The sequence below is a fragment of the Emydura macquarii genome, unplaced genomic scaffold (assembly GCF_026122565.2).
Source record: "Emydura macquarii macquarii isolate MOO-44397 ecotype Brisbane River unplaced genomic scaffold, CSIRO-AGI_Emac_v2 contig_2635, whole genome shotgun sequence".
NCBI classification, from domain to species: Eukaryota; Metazoa; Chordata; order Testudines; family Chelidae; genus Emydura; species Emydura macquarii.
Window position 1 is genome coordinate 1 of NW_027132772.1, and position 19,553 is coordinate 19,553.

Below are 19,553 nucleotides of genomic sequence, written 5' to 3' on the forward strand. Positions count from 1 at the left end.
AATATTCCATTTCTAGAAATATGTTTAGAACTTGTTTTTGAAATACTGTTGAAATTTAAATTATTCTTGTATTCAAACCTTGTTACAATAAAAACATTTTCTAAATTTGAAACCTTTTTTTTTCATCTCCCTATTTTACATTGAGATTTCACAGGGATATTATATTCTGACAGGAGTGACTGATCCCCGTCCATCACCATCTGCTACCCCTGGGCCAGGGGATGGGGAAAGGAGGAGGAGCAGCAACATGTGATGGGGCAGCAGAAGACACGAGCTGTCTGTCCGTATTTCCTACCAGGATCACCCTGTGCCAGGAGCCATTTGTCGCACTGCACCAGGGTGGGGCAAACACATGGGGAAGGGGGAAAAGATGCCTGGGCTCCTTCCTGTGAGTGGGTCCCACTCACCCAGCCTGGCCCCTCCCTCACACAGCCCTGGGGCTGGCCTCTCACTCACCTTCCCCTGGCCCAGCTACCGAATCCCCTCCCCCAGCTCTCCCCACCCTCCCCCCATCGCGCTGGGACCAGCTCCCCCCACAGGCTGAGGCTGCAGCGCAGAGCGGCCCGTACAGCAGGGCCCCGGCGCTCTCACCCCTGCCCCCGCGCTGCCCCCTGGGGCCGTTTCACCCCCCGCCATGGGCAGAGACTCCCCCAGGGCAGGAAATGCCGGGACCTTCCCCTCGCTCACTGGCCCCGTCGCACTCACTGGGCTCCCCCCCCCCCCCCCCCCGTCATTTCTGCCAGCAGCTCTTCCCTCCCCACTCATTACATCCCCCCAGAGTCTTCCTCATGTCAGCTGGGCTCTTCCCTTCCTGCTGCTGCAGCCCCCTCCCCACCCCCACCCTCAGCATCCACCCCTGACACTGCACCCACCCAACCACACACACCCTGCCCTGCCCCCCAGCCCAGCAGCCCTCCCCCACCCCTTCTCTGCCCCTCTCCCCTCCCCCATCTGACAGGCCTCGTGCTGGGAACTGTGGGGCGGGTGGGGGGGGCAGGTGATGCCCTTTAGACCCTCCCCTGGGCACAGGCCTGGGGGCTGCTCAGCGCTGGGAGGGGACAGTCTCTGCCGCGGGTGTCGCTGTCAGGGACAGAGATTCCCTCCGGCCTGGGCTGGGACCGGGCAGATGATCAGGGGAGCCGCGTTTTTACCCCCAGCATTGAGACCAGGACAGAAATAAGGGCGAAGCGTCCCGGAGAAGGTGTCAGTGAAAGTGAAGAGCTGGGACCTGTCAGTGACATTGTAAAATGAGACCTCGCCCGCCTCATAGTCCAGGAAAATCCCCACCCGGCTGGGCCTGACGCTCACGGGGAGGGGGTTGGGGGGAGGTGCAGGGCCTTGTATTCCCCATCCCTCAGCCACACGGCCCAGTATCCATTCTCAGATGAGAGTGTGACCGTCCCCTTCCTCCTCACAGATGCCCTACAAACCCCCAGGTCCCATCCAGTCTTGTCTCCCACCTCCACCTCCCAGTAACGCCTCCCGCCCGGGAACCCCTCAGCGCCCAGCACACAGGGACAAGTATCAAATCTCTCAGGATTGTCGGGCAGATCCTGGCGTGTGTCTCCGTGTCTCACACGTTTCCGATCCTCAGACAGGACGAGTTCGGGATTTGCGGTGTCCGGATCCAGAGTCACGTCCACTGGGGAGAGAGTCACAGAGTCAGGGCCGGGGCAGGTCACGGGGATCAAAGGGAAATTAACCTGCGTCCCCGTTAATCTGCTGGGGGGGGGGTTGTTGCCCGTTAAGGGGAGTCAGGGCCCCTCTGCCCATGGGAGTGAACTTTAGGGGAAGCAGAGCAGGAGCGGGGGAGGGGTGGGGTGGGAAGGTGTCAGCGGGGGCAGGGCAGGGGAGGGCAGCCCAGGGACGGGGGGAGGGGACAGGCTGATGCTGGGAGAGGCAGAGGAGGGGCAGAGGGGAGGGGCAGGCACAAGGGCAGTGGGGGGAAGGAAGGAGCAGGCACCAGGAGGACAGAGGGGTGAGGGAGGGGCAGGTCCCAGGGGGCACAGGGAAGCAAGGGAAGGGGGGCACCAGGGGCAGAGGGGGTGAGGCAATGGGGGCTCCAAGGGGCAGGGGAATGAGGAGAGAGGGGGGCTCTAGGGGGCAGAGGGGAGTGAAGAGGAGGGTCAGGTGCCAGGGGTGGGGGGAGGAGGAGTGGGGGCAGGCACCAGGGGCACAGAGTGAGGCAGGAGCCAGGGGCAGTGGGGGTGTCTAGGGCAGGGGTGATCACCGGAGGGCAGAGCGAGGGCTGGGGCAGGTGCCAGGGGGCAGAGTGGGGTGATGGGAGGGGCGGGTGTCAGGGGGGCTAAGGGGGAAGAGGAGCCCCAGGGAGGCAGAGGGGAGTGAAAGGGTGGCTGGCCCTAGAGGACTAGAGGGAGCGGGGGAAGGGGCAGCCCCCAGTGGCAGAGGGGTCACCAGGGGAGTGGGGGGCACCAGGTGGGCAAAGGATGGGGTGGGGGAAGGTGCAGGTGACAAGGGGACAAAGGGGGTGAGGGGTGAGGCAGGCACCAGAGGGGCATGGGTGGTGGGGGGGAGTGGGGGGCACCAACAGGGAGATGGGAGGAGGGAAGGGGCAGACCCCAGGGGGCACCAGGGGAGCAAGAGAAGGGGCAGATGTCAAGAGGCAGAGGGGGAGGGTGGTGGGCACCAGGGGCAGAGAGTTGTGAGGGAATAGGGGCTCCAAGGGGCAGGGGAAGGAGGAGAGGGGTGGGCTGAGGGGGCAGAGGGGCAGTGAAAGGTGGGGCTGGCTCCAGGACACTAGAGGGGGTGAGGGAAGGCCCAGGTTGGGCAGAGGGATCTCAATGGGAGCGGCGCACACCAGGTGGGCAAAGGGGGTGCGTGGGAAGGCACAGGTGACAAGGTGACAAGGGGGTGAGGGGAGGGGCAGGTGCCGGGGGGCAGAGGGGAAAGGCAGAGCCCAGGGGGCACCAGGGGAGCAAGGAAAGGGGCAGTTGTTAATGGGGAGAAGGTGAGGATAGCAGGGGCACCATGGGGGGGGCGAGTGGAGGGGCTGGCACCAGGAGGGCTGAGGGGGGGAATGGTGGGGTGGCTGCAAGGAGGGCAGAGGGGGAGGGTACTGGGGGTAGAAGGGGGGATGATGGGCAGGGGATCACAAGGGGGCAGAGAGGGGTGTGGCAAAGGTGGCCTTATGGGGGCAGAGGATAGCGAAGGGGGGTGGGCACCAGGGGGAAGAGGGTGGATGAGGGGAGGGGTGGGACCCAGAAGGTAAAGGGGGTGAGGGGAGGCACAGACAGCAGGGGCAATGGGGGCAAGGGAAGGGGTGGGCACCAGGGGACAGATGGGGGTGGGCACCAGGGGTCAGAGGGGGCAACTGGGAGGGGGGCACCAGGGGATAAGGAAGGGGAAGGTGGCAGGGGGGATGGGGGCGAGGAGGTCAGGCACCAGGGGGCAAGGGGAGGGGCTTGTGCCATGGGTTATCAAGGGGGTCATCAGTGGGTGGAAGGGGGGAAGAGGTGGGGCCAGGGGATAGACAGGGGAGGGGGAGGGGTGACAGCTGGAGGCAGAGGGGGGGCAAGGGAAGGGGCCTGCAACCGTGGGGCAGGGGGGGGCAGATGGGCAGGCAGCAAAGGGGCAGGAGGAGGGCAGACATCAGAGGGGAGCAAGAGAAGGGGTTGGTGCCGGGTGGGGGACATCTGTTGGGGGGCAGAAGGGGGAAAGGGAGGGGGAGGCAAAAGGAGGAAAGGGCAGAGGGGAGGGTGGGTGCCAGGTGCAGAGGGGATGGGGAAAAGAGGGGTGGGGAAGTCATGCATGATGGGGGGAGGAGGGGGAGAGGAGAGGGGCACCGAGAAGGAAGGGGCGAGGGGAGGGGTGGGTGCCGGGGCAGGGCAGTGAAGGTGTGACTGTCTTTTCTCTCATGTTCACCCTTTCACAAGACGATGACACGTTTCATACCAAGTGGGTCTCCTGGCACAATCCGTGCGGTAACGTGACATGTAAAGTTGTAAATTCTCCTGAACGGCATCACTCAGTTCAGAGAAGCCGGCACAGCCAGTGCCTCAGAAACAGGCAAACGAAGGCCTCAGCCAGGTGTCAGCGTAATCACACCATGAGCACCTGGGGAGCAGCCGTTCTTCGGCAGGCAGAAGGGGATGAGCAGGAAATTGACATATTGGCACAGACACAGCTGGGGTCCCCGTCCCACAGCCCTGCTGTCGCCTTAACCCAGCTGCAAATATTTCTCAAAGAGGCGAGAAAAGTAAAGGAAACTAGAATAGAAACTAACCCCACAAATACCTCCCCTCTCCGCCCTTCCTTTCTACTCCCAGCAACAGACACACCTGAAACAACCCCCTGGGGAGAGGTCCCGGCTGGGGGCGTCCAGCCAGTGAGCTGCAGAAGCCTGGGGTGAGAGAGACTTTTTTGCTTTCAATTTCTTTTAGTCTGATAAGTTCAATGTTAATTTGTGTTTATTTTTTATTTCCTTTGTGACCAGTTCTGACTTTTATGCCTCATTACTTGTAACCACTTAAATTTCTTCTTTCTGTCGTTAATAACCTTGTTTTATCTAAACCAGTGTGTTTGGTTGACGTGTTTGGGACCCTTCACTTGAGATAACAGGGCTTGTGCATAGCGTTTTCTATTAATGAAATGACGGACTTTCTATCAGCTTGCGTTGGCCAGTAGAGCGCTGGGCAACCAGACGCACATTTCTGGGTGGAAAGTTTGGGACAGGGAGTTTGCTGGTGTCTCCTGCAGTGTAACTCAGCAGTGGCTGGCTATAGCACTCTTCCTGTGTAGCTGGGAGGAAGTGACATGCTAGAGACTGTGTGTGAATGCCCAGTGGCTGTTCTCACAGTGAAGCAGTGTAAAAGGCACTCCAGACTGGAGAACTGAGGGCACGAAGCTGTTCAACAATCGAGATTGTACCTGGCCAATGTCACAGTGGGAAGGAAAGGGGCAGGCATCTGAAGAGTAGGGGGAAGCAAGGGAAAGGACAGGGGCAAGGGGGATTGAGGAGGTTGAGCAGAGGGGCAGACACAAGGAGGGGGGCTGGCACTAGGGAGGCAGAGGGAAGGGGTGGGCACCAGGGAGCAGAGAGGGGTGAGGAGAGTGGCAGGGTCAGGGGGAGTCGAGAGACAGGGTGGACCCAAGGGTGGAAGAGGGGATCAGGGGAGGGACAGATGGGGTGAGGGGAGGGATGGGAGACATAGGAGCTGAGGGGGAAAGGGAAGACGTGGCTGACAGGGTGTGTGGGGGTGAAGTGATGGGGGGCTCCAGGATGCAGAGGGGGGTTGGAGAAGGGGCAGGTGCCAGGATGGCAGGGGGCAAAGGGAGGGGCGGGTTCCAGGGGCAGAGTCCAAGTAAACCCCAGCAGGGGACTTTTGTCTCAGATCTTTGGTCTGTGTTGAGTAATTTCAGGAGTGCTGAAGAGGGGAAACTGAGGCAGGGAGCTTGCAGGCCACCCTGAGGCAGCTGAGGGGGTGCCCCAGGGCGCCTCCCCATGACAATTCTGTGAAACTGGCACCATGTAACAGAGCTGCTGCCCCTCCCCCCATGGACAGAGCCTGGCTCTCTCCAGTCTGGCTGTGTGGGCCCCTCACCGCGGTGTCTGACCCCAGCGGAGCCGGCGCCAGAGTGAGAACCTGGAGTGAGCGCTGAGCACAGGGTGTTTGTGCCTCCTGCCCAGCTCCCGGCCCCCCTGGCCCAGCTCCCTGCCTGCTCCCGCTGCCCCACAGCCTCCGGCTCCCCCTGAGCCTGCCCCCCCCCATGACCTCAGGCTGCCCCTGCCCTGCCCTGCGCCTGGGGGTACGGAGCCCCCTGCTGGCTGGATGCTGAACTGGGGGTGACCCAGGGCCCAGCACGGAGCCAGCCGGGTCTCTACAAAACCCTCTGCCCGACCCAGCCAGACAGGCCCAGGGTGGGCTCAGGGATCAGGGAAGTGCCCGCTCCCCGCCTGGCGGCCCCGGTGCTCTGAGGGACCCTGGCGCAGGGCACAGCCGCTCCCCGGGCAGCTGCAGCAGGAGAGAGCTGGGGGCACAGCAGGGCTTGCAAATGGTGCCAGAGGGGCTGAGCGCAGGGGCTCTCCTGGGACAGCGGGAAGGCAAGTGTCTGGAGCGTCCCCGGTTTGTGTCTCCACCTGGGGCCCCTCAGCACCAGCCCCCAGCAAAGACCAGGCACAAGCCGAGCTCCGGGCGCCTTTGGTGAGAGGGTCTCGAGACCCCTCACCCGGAAATTCCCACCTACCGCTTGTGCCTCTTGGGGGAGGAGACCGAGCAGGAGCGGGCCCTGGAGCAGAGCGGGGGTGGAGCGTGGGTGGGGTCTCAGGGAGGGGGCGTAGCAGGGGATGGGGACACGGTCCAAGCACCGGTGCCCCCCGCCCAGCCTCCCCAAAGGCAGGAGTCACGTGCCCCCATGGACCCAAGCTCGCACCGGGCTGCACTCGGAGCAGACGAAGGGTCCGTGTGAGGCAGTTTGTTCTCCAGTAAAACACGGCCCATGTCAGGTCACAGCAGCCAGGCCGGCCCCTCCCCCGGCTCAGCCAGCTCGGCCAGCCTTGGCTAACGGGGCTGTGTCAATGCTGAGCGGTGGCCACACGACGCAGCCCCCCATGTCCCAGGGGAGATGCAGAGACACATCCTCCGTTACCAGCCTGTGCAGCACCCGGCACAATGGCCCAGTCCAGGCCTGACAGCACCTGGCTCGGTGACACCCCTGGGGTCAGGATGTCAGAGCGACAATCAGGTGGGTGCAAATAGCCGGGAAACTCCCCAGCCCTCAGTGCCTCAGCCTCCAGCTATCACAGCTCCCAGCCTGTCCGCTGGGTCCGTGTGTGTCATGGGTGCCAGGCTGTGTCCAGATCCCCAGGCACAGCACAGCTGAATGGCTCAGTAGTTTCCACTCACCCCAGAATCTCTTCAGCGTTTCCTTCATGTCAAGAGAAATTTTATACACGTTCTTCAGCTCAGTAGAAATGGCTTCTGGTTCCTGGAGTTTCATACTTTGACTCCTATGAAGAAAACGTCCCATCATCACTCAGCTGCTCTGTACACACATCACTGCAGAGCTGCTCCCAATAACAGAAGCGCAATGAACATCGGAAACATACCTGGTCAATGTGCTTTTCACATCCTGGAAGGAGAAAGAGAATCAATGTTGTGAATTAAAACCACGTGCAGAAAACAGTGAATTTTCACTCTGCGCATCAACCTTTCATCTAGAAAACAGACCCACCCTTCCGGGCTTCACTGGTCTATGGTAAAAGCTCACAGGTCATTTTGCATTACCAGGTTTCATTGTATGTAGGTGAGACAGTAATTTAGCCACAAACATTCTCCCCTGTGGGGCCCGATCCCATCATCACACAGCTCGCAATCTGTGTTTATAAACCTTGTTGGGCCCAATGCTCTGGAGGCAGAGCAGGGATGGGTTTAGCCCATTATCATTTTTGTATCAACCATTTAATGCCCCCGGCCTCACTGGATCTCCATGGTCAGAATTCCTCTCTCCCACGCACTGCACTGGTTTTGAACTGATGGAGCTTTTAACTGGATGTTCTATGTGTGCGTAAAACCACAGAACACGTTTACTCTTCAGTTCTGGAATCAAGACCCATGGATCTGAGCTTTTAATTCTGGATGGATGAAGAATTTTGATGCCGTCTGTGTCTCACCTTCAGCAGCTCAGCAGCCGTTTGCTGACACTTCTCCTCTATCTCTGTGATCAGCTGCTGCAGAGAGGAGCTTTGCCGGGACAGTTTGGTTACATTTTCCTGTAGTCTCTGCAGAGTCTCCCTCTCCTCCTCCTCCAGTCTCTGCAGAAGCAGCTGCTCCTCCTCTCTCAGCAATTTGTGCAGTTTGTTAAATTCACCTGCAATCGTCTCTCTCTTATTCTTTACTTTCCTCTTGAGAAACAAACAGAGAAAACGTGAGCCAGATGTTAAGTCACAGACTGGGCCTCTGTCCATGGAGCAGGGGATATTAAATCAGTGTCAGGTTTGTCAGGATATTTACTTCTTTGGAAAACGTATCATAAAGGTTTGTTTGAGTTCAGAGTTAATACGGCCAGTCCCAAAGTGGGGATGTCTGGGGTGTTTGTAAAGCTGCAGTATGCTATGGCGGGTGGCCTGGATGGATGCAGTGGAGGGGGGAGAAATCGAGGGAACAGTGGAGATTTACAGGGGGCTGCACAGGGCATCGGGGGGGGGGATTTGGGTGCCCAGTTCCAGGCACTCAGACACCAAGTGGAGCCGTCCCAGCGGGATGTGGGCGATGCTCGTTCTGGGACAATCTGCTCCCAGGGCTGCAATGCCCAGGGCCGAGGGCCGGTGCTAACAGCCCTTTGGTGCCATCCTGGGGCTCACGTGGGTGTTGGGCACCCAGGGGACTGTCAGAGCTGGCTGTGGCCTCCCCCAGGCTGGCTGAGCGCCCCGTGCCCATGTGCCCAGTGACCCTGGGATCGCAGCGTGTAGGGACCCAGCGTGGCGCACAGAGCGGCGGGTGGCTGATGCCAGCTGTGTCCCCACCTGCCCTCTGACAGGACCAGCAGTAACGATGCGGAGCCAGGGCTGATCCCGGCTGGGGGAGGGGCTGGCTGCTCTGCACTGGCCTCGCTAGCCCCCCAGCAGCTCAGCACAGAGGTGCTGGGTGGCCCTGGGGTGAGCCCTGCCCCTCCCCCGTGTGACCCGGGTGTCAGCGAAGTTGGGGAAGGTCCCTCTTACTCTCCCTGAGATGCCAACGTGGCCAGGGGCTTCATCATCAGCCTCCTGCTGCCCCGTCCCACTGCCTCTGCCCCAGAGCCCTGTCTGTCCTCCCTGTACTTCTGCCTCCTGCCTGTGCCCCAGCTAACCCCAGCCCCTGAGCAGCCCTCCAGCACCCCTGCCAGTGGGGTTTGGCTCCCCCCCCACCCCACCTACTGCAGCCTCAGTGAGCCCCAGCCCTTCCCCCCACCCCAGCCTCTGCCCTGTGCTGCCCTGGGCCTGCAGCCTCCTTCCCCTACCCCCCCTTCCCTGGGCAGGGCTCTCCCCCAACACACGGTCCATGGGGGTCATCTGTCCGGCTCCCACCCATGGGACATTCCCCACCTGGCTGTGGTGGGGGAGTGACTGGCCACCCCTGCTGGGAATCTCTGACAGGCTGGGGCTGCAGTTACTGCTGAGCGACACTCATCACTGGGCTGCTGGGGATGCAGCAGCGGGGCAGCGGTGGTTTCAGAACGACACCAGCGGCTGTCCCAAGGTGCCCAGTCTCCAGCTGTGCACATTGTCCAACACCTTCAGAGCTGGGTGTTAATTGTTGCACCTAAATCCCTATTGTCTGTGGAGCTGAGCACCGCTTCCGGGCAGTGGGAGCTGGAAACCAGCCCCCTTCCACGGGTCTCTAAATACCCAGATGCAGAACCCAGAGCACCCAGCTCAGAGCACTCTGGTCTGGTAAATAGCCACTGTTATCTGCCTAGTGAGACGCCTCCTTCTCCTCTCCTCCCTGCTGCTGGCGTCTTCCTCGCACACCCCAGGCTCTCTGCCGGGATTTCACTGTGAAAGGCAGGTGACCCGGGACAGACATTGTGTAACTAACATCTGCTTCACGGGGGCATCACCTGGCTACAGACAACAGTAAAGTCACAGGAACAGCAGCAGGTGACTGGGATGAGGCGGCCACACGATGGCAGCAGAGGCCGAGAAGTGGCCAAGTGTCACCTGGATTTACACTGACCTGCCCCTGGCTCTGCTCACTCATGGTGTGTCCACACTGCAATGGGAGCTGTGTGTGACGGCAGCACGTGTAGACACACCCCAGCTGGCTTTGATCTAGCTCGCTGGGGTATTGGTAGCAGTGGAGGCGCGGCAGCACAGGCTGTACAAGCCCACCCAGAACCCTGAGTAATGACTGGTGTGGTTACCCCCAGCTGACTGCTGGTGCAGGGGAGACGCACCCGTGGGGCAGATTTTCCACAGAGCTCAGCACCACAATTGGGTTCAACGTTCAGAACTGCTCAGCAGCCAGCAGGCCCCAGCCCAGCCACGGAGGGATTTTGTACCTCAGCCATGGAGGCAAATCCTCCGCCCAGCTCTAGAGTCTGGCCCAGGCACTGGGCAGGTGCGTTGCAGGGACTGTGGGGCGGGGGAGGGAGCAGGAACAACCCCTGTTTCCTCCAGGCTGCAGGGAAGCTGCGGAGCTATTTTATGGAGGCTGCTGAATCCCGATGACTGCAGCACCCTGCACCCCGTCCCCACCCGCAGGAGGGAAACAGGACCCGTGTAACAGTGAAAACACTGAACCCACTACTGAGAATTTGCCCCATCAGAGAGCCCAGGAGTGAGTCTACACCACCACATATGGGCCAGGAACTGCCCCCACTCTACCCCCTGCCTACAGGAGCTCCTGCGCTGAGATCCCCACTAGAGACATGGCCTGATCCTGCCAGCACCAAGCCTGTGTCTTGGAGCAAACAACCAGAGCAGGTTCATAACCTCGACCTGGAGCTTTACGGCCCCTTCATCCCTGGAAGCGCTGCAGGGGAAGGGCTCAGGGAAGGATAAACCCAGACACACACCTGCCACTCTGTGGTTTTCTTCTCCTCTTTAGACGTCAGCGCCAGGGCCTGCTCCAGCTCCTTCCTCAGAGGGCCCAGGGCTCCCTGGAGTTTCACCTGCAGGGGCAGCGTGTGTGATAAACAGCCATTAATCTGCCTGTCCGACGGGTGGAGAGGACTGTACACGTTGGCGTTTCATACACCAGCAGTAAAATACCCTGGAAGCAGGCAGCAGACTCGGCTCTGCCGGCCCCGCTGGCATCTTGGAAGCAGAGATGCCAGGCTCAGAGCGGGGACGCTCTGCTTTGTGCAGACACTCAGCACTTCTCAAAACCTGTGTTTGGTTTAGCTGAAGTTTCACACACTGAGCACAGGCCGGAGGGGAAATAGCTGGGAAGGTTCCGAACGGTCCCTCCCGCCGCTGAGAGTGAGGAGCCTGGCAAAGTTCATCGCTCCCTGAACCCCAGGCCAGGCCAGGAACAAGATCCACACTGGGGCTCATCTCTCTGTCCAGGCTCCCATGTGGCCTCCCTCAGGCAGCCACATAACCAGGGCGCGCTTTGCCTTTGACAGCGCGTGATTCCTTCACCTGGCACAGCAACGTGCTCCTGCCCTGTCAGCAGGTGCCAGCTCTGGGGTGCTGAGGGGCTGAGGCACCCACAGAAAAAAATAGTGGGTGCTCAGCACCCACCCGGATGATTAGCTGTTGGCGTCCTCGCTGATTAGCTTCTCTCCCTGCCGACTTGCACGGTTCTTTTTGCAGATGAGCTCTTTGGGCTGGCCCAGCCGTGCTGCCCTGACATCAGCTGGATCTAATCAGCTCTTTCCACCCTGCCTCTCTGCTCTGCAGGGGCTGAGCACGGGCGTGTCCGGTTTACCCCTCGTCCCGGGCCTGCTACTGCTCTGACAGCCTCAGCATGCAGGCGCCAGGCTGCAGCCCTTGTTGCTCCTCCAGAACCTCTTGTTGGGTTCTGGCTGCAACCTGTTCCTACCCAATCTGTGGCCCCACGAGGTCCCCATTGGGTAACCTCCTCCAGCCTTGGTCTGGTCAAGGAGCCCTGGGAGTTGTTCGGGAGCAGTGGGCCTGTGCTCTGCTCTCCCCCTCCTCACTCCGTTTGACCCTGTGACTCCCACATCCCTCCCTGTTTTTTCATGAGTTGCCCCCCGATGTTGCCAGATGGCAACAGTCCAGTGACTCCTCCCAGCCAGGGGCTTTGACCCCAGGCACAAAGGTGAGGTGAGTCCCAACTTGGGCTGGCAGAGGGCTGCCCAGCATCAGGGAGGCTATCAGCTCTTTCTGTGGGGGAGTCCTGGGGGCTGCAGTGGTGGCCAGGGGCAGGGGGCTGCAGCTGCTGGAAAATTGGGGTCCCCTAGCAGCAGACTGGGTGCAAAACAGCCTTAGGACCTGCCTGGTGTGGGCTGGGAGTTGTTCAGCCTGGGAAACCCTCACATGTGTGCAGGTGGGAGGGGCTCCCTGCTCTTACCTGCACATGAGCAGATCCCAGATGGCAACAGCAGGTGGCTGCAGCTCCCAGCCAGGCTAGGACCCCAGGGCAGGGAGGTGAACTCAACTCCTGGCAGAAGCCCAGCGAGGGAAGGTAGGTGTGGGGGAAGCCCTGGATTGGGGCCCCCTAGTAGCAGACTGGCAAGGCTAGGCTAGGCTAGACCTTTTTTGCCTGGTGTGGGCATGGGGAAAAGCCAGTTGGGGAGTGGGAACCTGGACTGGACCCCTGCAACAGGTGAGTATGGGGGGAACTAAGCCCTCCCAGAATCCAAAGGCAGAAGGTGTGAGGGGGAAAGCCCAGGCCTGGGCCCAGGCCCTCTTTTTGCTTGAGAAAGGTTGACCTGGTGGCTGGCAACCCCATTCTAACCATTAGGCCCCATTCCCTTCCCAGAGCTACGTGAGAACCCAGGCATCTGGGCTCCCAGCTCCCACACTCTAACCACTAGCCCCTGGGTGTAATGGGGGTGGTGCCTTGGGGGGCAGAATAATAGGGCACCCACTGGCAAAACCAAAAATATCAGCACTGCTTTGCAGCCCCCCAGAGATCCCCCTTGAGCCCTCTCCAGAGTTCTCCCCATTTCACTCTTTCTCGGAGCCCTGGGTTCTCGCCTCCTCTCTGCCCCGGGCTAAGGCTGCTGCTGCTGCATGTTCCTGGGCTGCTGCTGGGCTGACACCCCTGCCCTGCTGCAGGGACACGCTGAGCTAGGGGCCAGCAGGGGCTAGTGAGAAACAGGAGGAGAAGCAGCCTTTGCATCCAGCAGAACAGCTTCATAAATGAGCCGGGGGTGAGGGCAGAGGGACAAGGGTGGCTGGAGTTTTTGAAGCTCCACCCACAAAATAATCTCTGCCCGTGTGAGTCACCAAAGGAGACACCGTGGCCTGTTCACAGTAGATGGTGCAATGTTCAAAACAGGACGGTGTTGCTGATTGGCTCCAAGAGCTCCTTGGGGCCGGCTCCCCTCATGGGGCTAGAATATGCCACTGGGTTCTCTGGGCCTGGCCTTCCTTTGCTGGTAACAAGATAAGGGGTGGCATCTTCCAAACATCACCCGCTAGGGGCACTGGCAGGAGGCGTCATTGGCAGTAAATGGTGCTGAGCTGTAACTCTCCCTCTCCGATCTCACATGGGGAATAAAATCATTAACAATGATGATATTTAAATGATCTTCTCTGGGCACCTGAGCTCACCCTCACGGAGGGATTGGGGCAGTTCACACCTCTCTGAGCTGCTGTGCCCAGCTCTCTGCATCCCCTACACGTGGGTCACAATTTTTCAGGTTTTCTTTGCAAGCAGAACAGCTGGAGACTCAGTTTAAAAATAATGAACGCTGAGATCTTGGAGAACAAGGCAGTCGCTTCAGAGAAGTGCCAGAACATCCTTCCTGGCTGGCTCTGAGCCCTGTAAGTGAACACAGAGGCTTGGGCCTGGTCTGAACCTAACCACTTAGGTCGCCCTAGCTACTTCGCTGCAGCGCCGTTCTGTCATGTAGACATAGCCTTGGTGTCCTTGGGGCAGTGGACAAAGGGGTTGGAGCAGAAATTTGGGACAGTTCAGGCCAGACTGAGATTGGCAGTGAGTCTGGTCCCTGTGGGGAGGGAAATCAGGTCATTTCCCTGCCTTCCTTCTGCAACCCTGGGTAGGGGCCCTAATGTCAGCCATGTCCTCCCCTCTCTCCTGGGGTGAGGGCAGGGAACCTCAGCAGCCTCCCATCCCCAGACTTCCACTCTCTAGTGCAGACATAGCCCTAGACATAGCACTAACATGGTTCTTTAACGTGTTTCCCGAACCCGGTTGTCCCATCCATGCTGCCAACACCCAAGTGTGTTAGAACACAGCTGGCCCTAACTTTGTCAGACAATCATAGCACCAATCTATACATGGTGGGTAATAGCAGGGTGAACTTTAGCAAACAATCACAATACCGAGGTGTGTAATACATGGTGTACCTAAGCTGTAAGGCCACCCCACATCCTACTAATTTGATCTGGCAGAGCGGATGCAGGAGTTAATATGGGTGGAGTAGGGCTGCTGGACTGGGAGGAGCTGAAGGAGGAGAGAAGAGCAGGACAGGGAGAGAGAAAAGAGCAGGACGCAGGTGCCAGCTGTGGGCTCTGTGCACTGGGTGCAGGGATGTGTCTGGGCCCAGACTGTCTTGGTGCACAAGGAGCCGTCAGCCCTGTTCTCTCTGTGAGGCTTTGGAACTTGCAGTGTTGGAGCAAAAAAAGTTTGGATCTTTTCCCATTACCCACAACCCTCAGTGCTCATCCCCTCTGAAAGCCAAGCCCCTGTCATGTCGGTGCCTAACTTTAGGCAGCCATGTTTGAAACTTTCTCCTTGTATTAATAGGAGATAAACCTGGTGTCTAAAAGGGTTTAATTCAGCAAGGTCAATTTCCTACCTTGTAATCCTGGGCAGCCTCCTCAATGGGAACCACAGTGTGAGACTTGTGAGCCCGGGATTTCTCACACACCCAGCAAATGGCTTCTCCGTCTTCCTCACAGAAGAGTTTGAGGCGCTCCTCGTGTCTCTCACACAGATCCTCCCTTTGCTCTTTTCCTGGTTTTGTCCTCAGTTCTTTGATCATTTGCACTATGTTGTTCAGCTGCGTGTTGGGTCTGAACTCCCCTTTCTGGAATTGGGCTCTGCACTGGGGACAGCTCAGCTCTGGCCTTCTTCCCTTTTCCCATTGCTCACAGTGCTGGCTGATGCAGGCTCGGCAGAAGTTGTGCCCACACTCGATAGTCACCGGCTCTGTGAAATACTCCAGGCAGACGGAGCAAGTCACTTCGTCCTGGAAGCTCCCGGCCAGCTCCCCGGCAGCAGCCATGGCTCCTCCGCCCGGGCCGGGAACAGCCGCTGCGGGTTAGTTTCACTTTCCCTTCCCTGAGCTCAGAGAAGCCGGTTTGGCTGGTGCTGGCTGGGGCCGAGCTGCAGCGAGTCACTGCCAGTGTCACAGCTCCGGGGCAGGGCAGACAGAGCCAGGGCCAGGGCAGTTGTTGGGTCTGGCTTTGGTTTGTCATATTATATTTTATTACATTTTTAAACAGCTACAAACACACACAGAACAAACAGACATAACCAATGGCACCTAAACTTCTCATAACACATTAACAGCTCACAATGTATCAACCATTTGCTAGCTAACCTTAGATACATTTGAAACATATCTATAATATGAAGGGTGACAATAGAAATCAATTTGTATTATGTAATTTAGAAAAAAACCAAATTTGCTTCCAAAAATACAACTAGTTAAAGAAAATTAAAGTAACAAATAGAGGGAAAGTTCAGAGGAAGGGGATAGAGACGGGGCAGGAAGGAAGTGGGTGTACAGCAGGGGGAGGCAAGGGGGCCTGCATATATTAAATAGGATCAGTGAGACACTGCCAGGAAAGCATCCCAGAGCTCTGAGAATTTTTCTCTGCTACTTTTGCTATGGTTTTCAATTCTTTCCATGGTCGCCAAACTTGGTCACTTTTTGGATTTCCTTTTGTAGTACTTGTCTTTTAACAATCATTAATTCTCTGCATAACTAACGTGTTTCAGGTTTATTCAGCTTCCAATTAACATCCATTAGGTTTTAAATTATCTGTTTGTCTTATCACACAATTTTATTAGATAAGAAAAAAATTAACTCTGCAGTTCAGTTCTGCGGGTGTAGGAGCAGGCCCAGAGTCTGAGTCAAGTTAGCATCTGCTCAGTCACAGTCCTGAGATTTGTTCGATTTAGCGCCATCTGTTTTGAACAGTTGTTGAGGGATCCCATGCATTCTCTGTAGGATTGTCAGTTGGATTAATCTTAAACAGAGATCCAAGGAGCAGTTCAGAGCACTGGCTAAAATTTGTTTCCATTGGATTGCAGAGAATCATTGGCCTAGTTCCTCCTCCCTTTTCTTTTCTAAGGAATCTGTGTTTAATTCAAATTTGCTGGCCGAGTGTTGCCATAGGTCTTGGCAATCTGGGTGGTAATTGGAGAAATGATAATAGTTCAGCTGGGTCGGGGTAGCAAAGTTATTGGCCATATAGCTGGAGATAGTGTGTTTAAACTGGATATATTGTTAGGCTGATAGAAACACATGGGATTTTTTGCAGTGGACAAGGCAATGTGCCACATTTATTATGAGAACACAATTGCATTCATAACTAATAATTGATCACACACACACACACACACACACACACCGAGGTCTACAGCTAACCGTGGCAGCTAACTGGCCAGGAAAGCCGGGCAGGAGGAGGAGCAGGGTCTCTGTCGGGCGTGCACTGATGCTCTTTGATGTTGCTAACCAGAACATTACCCAGAGCTTTTCATTTTCACCCATCTTTTTATATGTTTTAGTTTTAAGGTGAGTCTATGGATCCTGCAGTGTCATGCTGCTTCAGGGTTCTGTGTGACCGTTGATCAGCAGTCAGTTACAGACGTGACTTTTATCTTATAATGGGTTTTTTTTTTTTTTTTTTCTAGGGTGGCTTCTTCTTACTCTTCCAGGTATTGTCTGCTTTTTTCAGCCATCAAAGTGGTACTGGCATTTGTACTCCACCCCATCAGGACAGGCTGGGGCTGGAGACTGGTTCCATCACTCATACTCATTTCCATATTTAAATGAAATTATACACGCCTACATGAATTTTCAGCAAGACTTAGACTAGTTAATACAAAATGGAGTATATTCTTCAAAATGGAGTTTCAATTACAATCTGGAGCCATGTCAGACGTTGGTTAGACTGTTATAGAACAAGCGATTAAACAGAGTTACTTTAGTTACAAGAAAACAGTGAGAGTCCTGTGGCACCTTGAAGACTAACAAATTTATTTGGGCATAAGCTTTCGTGGGCAGAAACCCACTTCGTCGGATGCATGCAGTGGAAACTTCGGTTTGGTAGGTCTATATACACATGCAAGGATGGGTGAGTTACATCACAGTGAGGAGGGCGAGTGTTAACGAGGTAAATACAATCAGGGCGGATGAGGCTGTTCACAACCATTGTTGAGAATGTGTGAATGTCAAAAGAGGGAACATTATTTTTGGAGTGGGCTAGCCACTCCCAGTCTCTATTCAGACCTAGTCTGATAGTGTCAAGTTTACATCTGAGTTCCAGCTCTGCAGTTTCATGCTGCAGTTTGTTTTTGAAGTTTTTTTTTATTGAAGTTTGGCAAATTTCAAGTCTGTTACTGAGTGTCCAGGCAGACTGAAGTGCTCTCCTGCTGGTTTTTGAATGTTGCCATTCCTGATGTGTGATTTGTCATTTATTCTTTTGCATAGTGACAGTCTGGTTTGGCCAATGTACATGGCAGAGGGGCATTGCTGGCACGTGATGGCGTATATCACATTAGTCGATGTGCAGGTGAATGAGCTCCTGATGGTGTGGCTGATGTGGTTAGGACCTGTGATGGTGTCACTTGAGTAGATATGCAGGCAGAGTTGGCAACGGGGTTTGTTGCCAGGATTCATTCCTGGGTTAGTGTTTCTGTTATATGGTGTGCAGGTGCTGGTGAGTATTAGCTTCAGGTTGAGGTCTGTCTGGAAGCGAGGACTGGCCTGCCTCCCAGGGTTTTGTGAGAGTGATTTAGTGACAATGTTAAGGAACGACTACTTCACAGAAACAGTACTTCTATTGGTGGCAATAAGAAAATGAGTTACTTAAAAGACAATTTCTATGAAGACAATTTTTATAACAATTTCTATCAGTGACAGTGAGAGGACGAGTGACTTAAACAACAAAAGGACAAGCAGCAAGTGATTTAAAGACAAGTGGCTTAAAGACAGCTTTACCCATGATAACTATATTTATACCAAAGGACAGTTTTCATAGTGAGTGAACGAAAGAGGCTCTATTAAGTGGCTTTCCTAATGAGTACTCTGCATCGGTTTATGAATGAGCATGCTTTTATAAATGAACACGGTTTTATGAATGAACATGGTTTTATTTACATGAGTGTATGTTATTAATTTAATAAAAAATTCATTTTAAAAACAATTAATACGTTCTTTTGCTGTTATGAATGTACCCCTACATTATCCCCTTTTTGACCCTTCAAACCCAGAGGTATTGAATAGGTCACATTTTATGTAATTGTTTAAGGGCAACGCATGAGAGACAATTGGAGCCTGTGGTTTTAACTTAAGGTACATTTTTTTTATCTGGCAGCAAATGCAGCACATCCCAATAAACATTATACCAAGTAGGCCAAAGAAAATGATAATAGGATGTAACATAACATTTAAAGCAGATGTTCAAGAGGGTGCCCATTTCTTAACAATATTAGACCAATGGTGTATTATTTGTTTTGCCTGTGCAGACATTTTTAATATTTTTAATCTCTGATGCAGAAAAGCCAAACTGCGTGTTTGAGCCTGGGTTTGGGTAGTTTTGGTTCGTTGGCTAATTTGTTTATTTTCCTTTATTAATTTATACAAATTTGTTTAATTAGCTTCTAAAGAAAAATTAAAATGTACAACATTGCTTGTATTCCTCACATTATTTTTATTATTCCTGTGGATTGGTTACATTGGGTGTCTGAATCATGGTGATGTTGCACATACATTGTTGTACAGGAGGTTTTGAAACTTGCTTTCCTTCCCAAACAATTTTTTTTAATCCAACGACACAGACACAACTTAGTTTATTCTAGTACCCAATTGCAAGTTGCCAGACCTTTGTTTTGTAAAGAACAGGGCTCTTCTAACACTGGCAAGGAGGGACACACCCATTGTTGTGGTGTCCATCTGAAACACAGGCACTGATCTATGACTTTCCCGTTATTTCTTAAGTATGTTCCCACCAAATGTTGAGCCCAACATGTTTTTCCTGGAGAACTGGGAGAGCTAGAAAGGACTATAGGGTACGCTGACACCTATGTTCTTGAGCCTGTATTGCATGAATAGTAACATGCCCTGGTAGGGAGGATGTACATACATAAGATTCCAGAGGTTTATACCATTTGGGGACATAAGGAAGAAAAAGGTTCTCTTTGTGCTTTGTTAATAGGGGATTAGAACCTTTATATCTTTGGCTCGAAGACAATCCATTTCTCTTTCAGTTAAAACAATCGCTAATAGCTGCTGCTCTGAGCACCATCAGGTTGAGGCTTCTTTATTTGCAATTTCTTGCATTGTGGCGTATTGAGCCAAGAACGCTTGGTTCACATGTTTTCACATGTGCCATTGTCAATCCATTGTATCTACCCCAGTCTGTACTAGCTCAGCAATCTGGTGCTCCTGCCCCTGCGCAATACTGTGATGTAAAGATATTACCGCACTAGCTGTATTTTTCAGTGCATGTAGATTCACTGAATTTAGGATTCCCGTGTCTGCTCCCAGACCCCCCACTATGGTATCAGTTATATTCCCCCGCTGCCGGAAGGGGGAATTTTCCCGCTGTGGAGAGCTGAACCAAACATTAAACAAAGGAGTGCTGTAAGGTGTACTCTTGGGCTGGGTTAATGTTAAGTTATTCTTAGTCCAGTTAACTGTGATATGCAGGGTTATGATTAGTGGTGCCATTTGCACTTCAACAGGGAGTTGCATTTTGAATAAATGCGGGAGGGGTTGTAGGA

General features: G+C 55.0%; 1 protein-coding gene across 1 annotated transcript; it reads right to left on the reverse strand.

Moving 5' to 3' along the window:
* Positions 1-1,005: 1,005 nt before the first annotated feature.
* On the reverse strand, positions 1,006-14,837 carry LOC137163615 (E3 ubiquitin-protein ligase TRIM39-like). Its single transcript, XM_067563924.1, is given in 7 exon segments — positions 1,006-1,329; positions 1,332-1,642; positions 6,864-6,967; positions 7,067-7,089; positions 7,631-7,861; positions 10,513-10,608; positions 14,395-14,837. Coding segments are annotated over 7 exon segments (1,440 nt in total). The 5' UTR covers positions 14,824-14,837; the 3' UTR covers positions 1,006-1,083.
* Between the last annotated feature and the right edge of the window lie 4,716 nt (positions 14,838-19,553).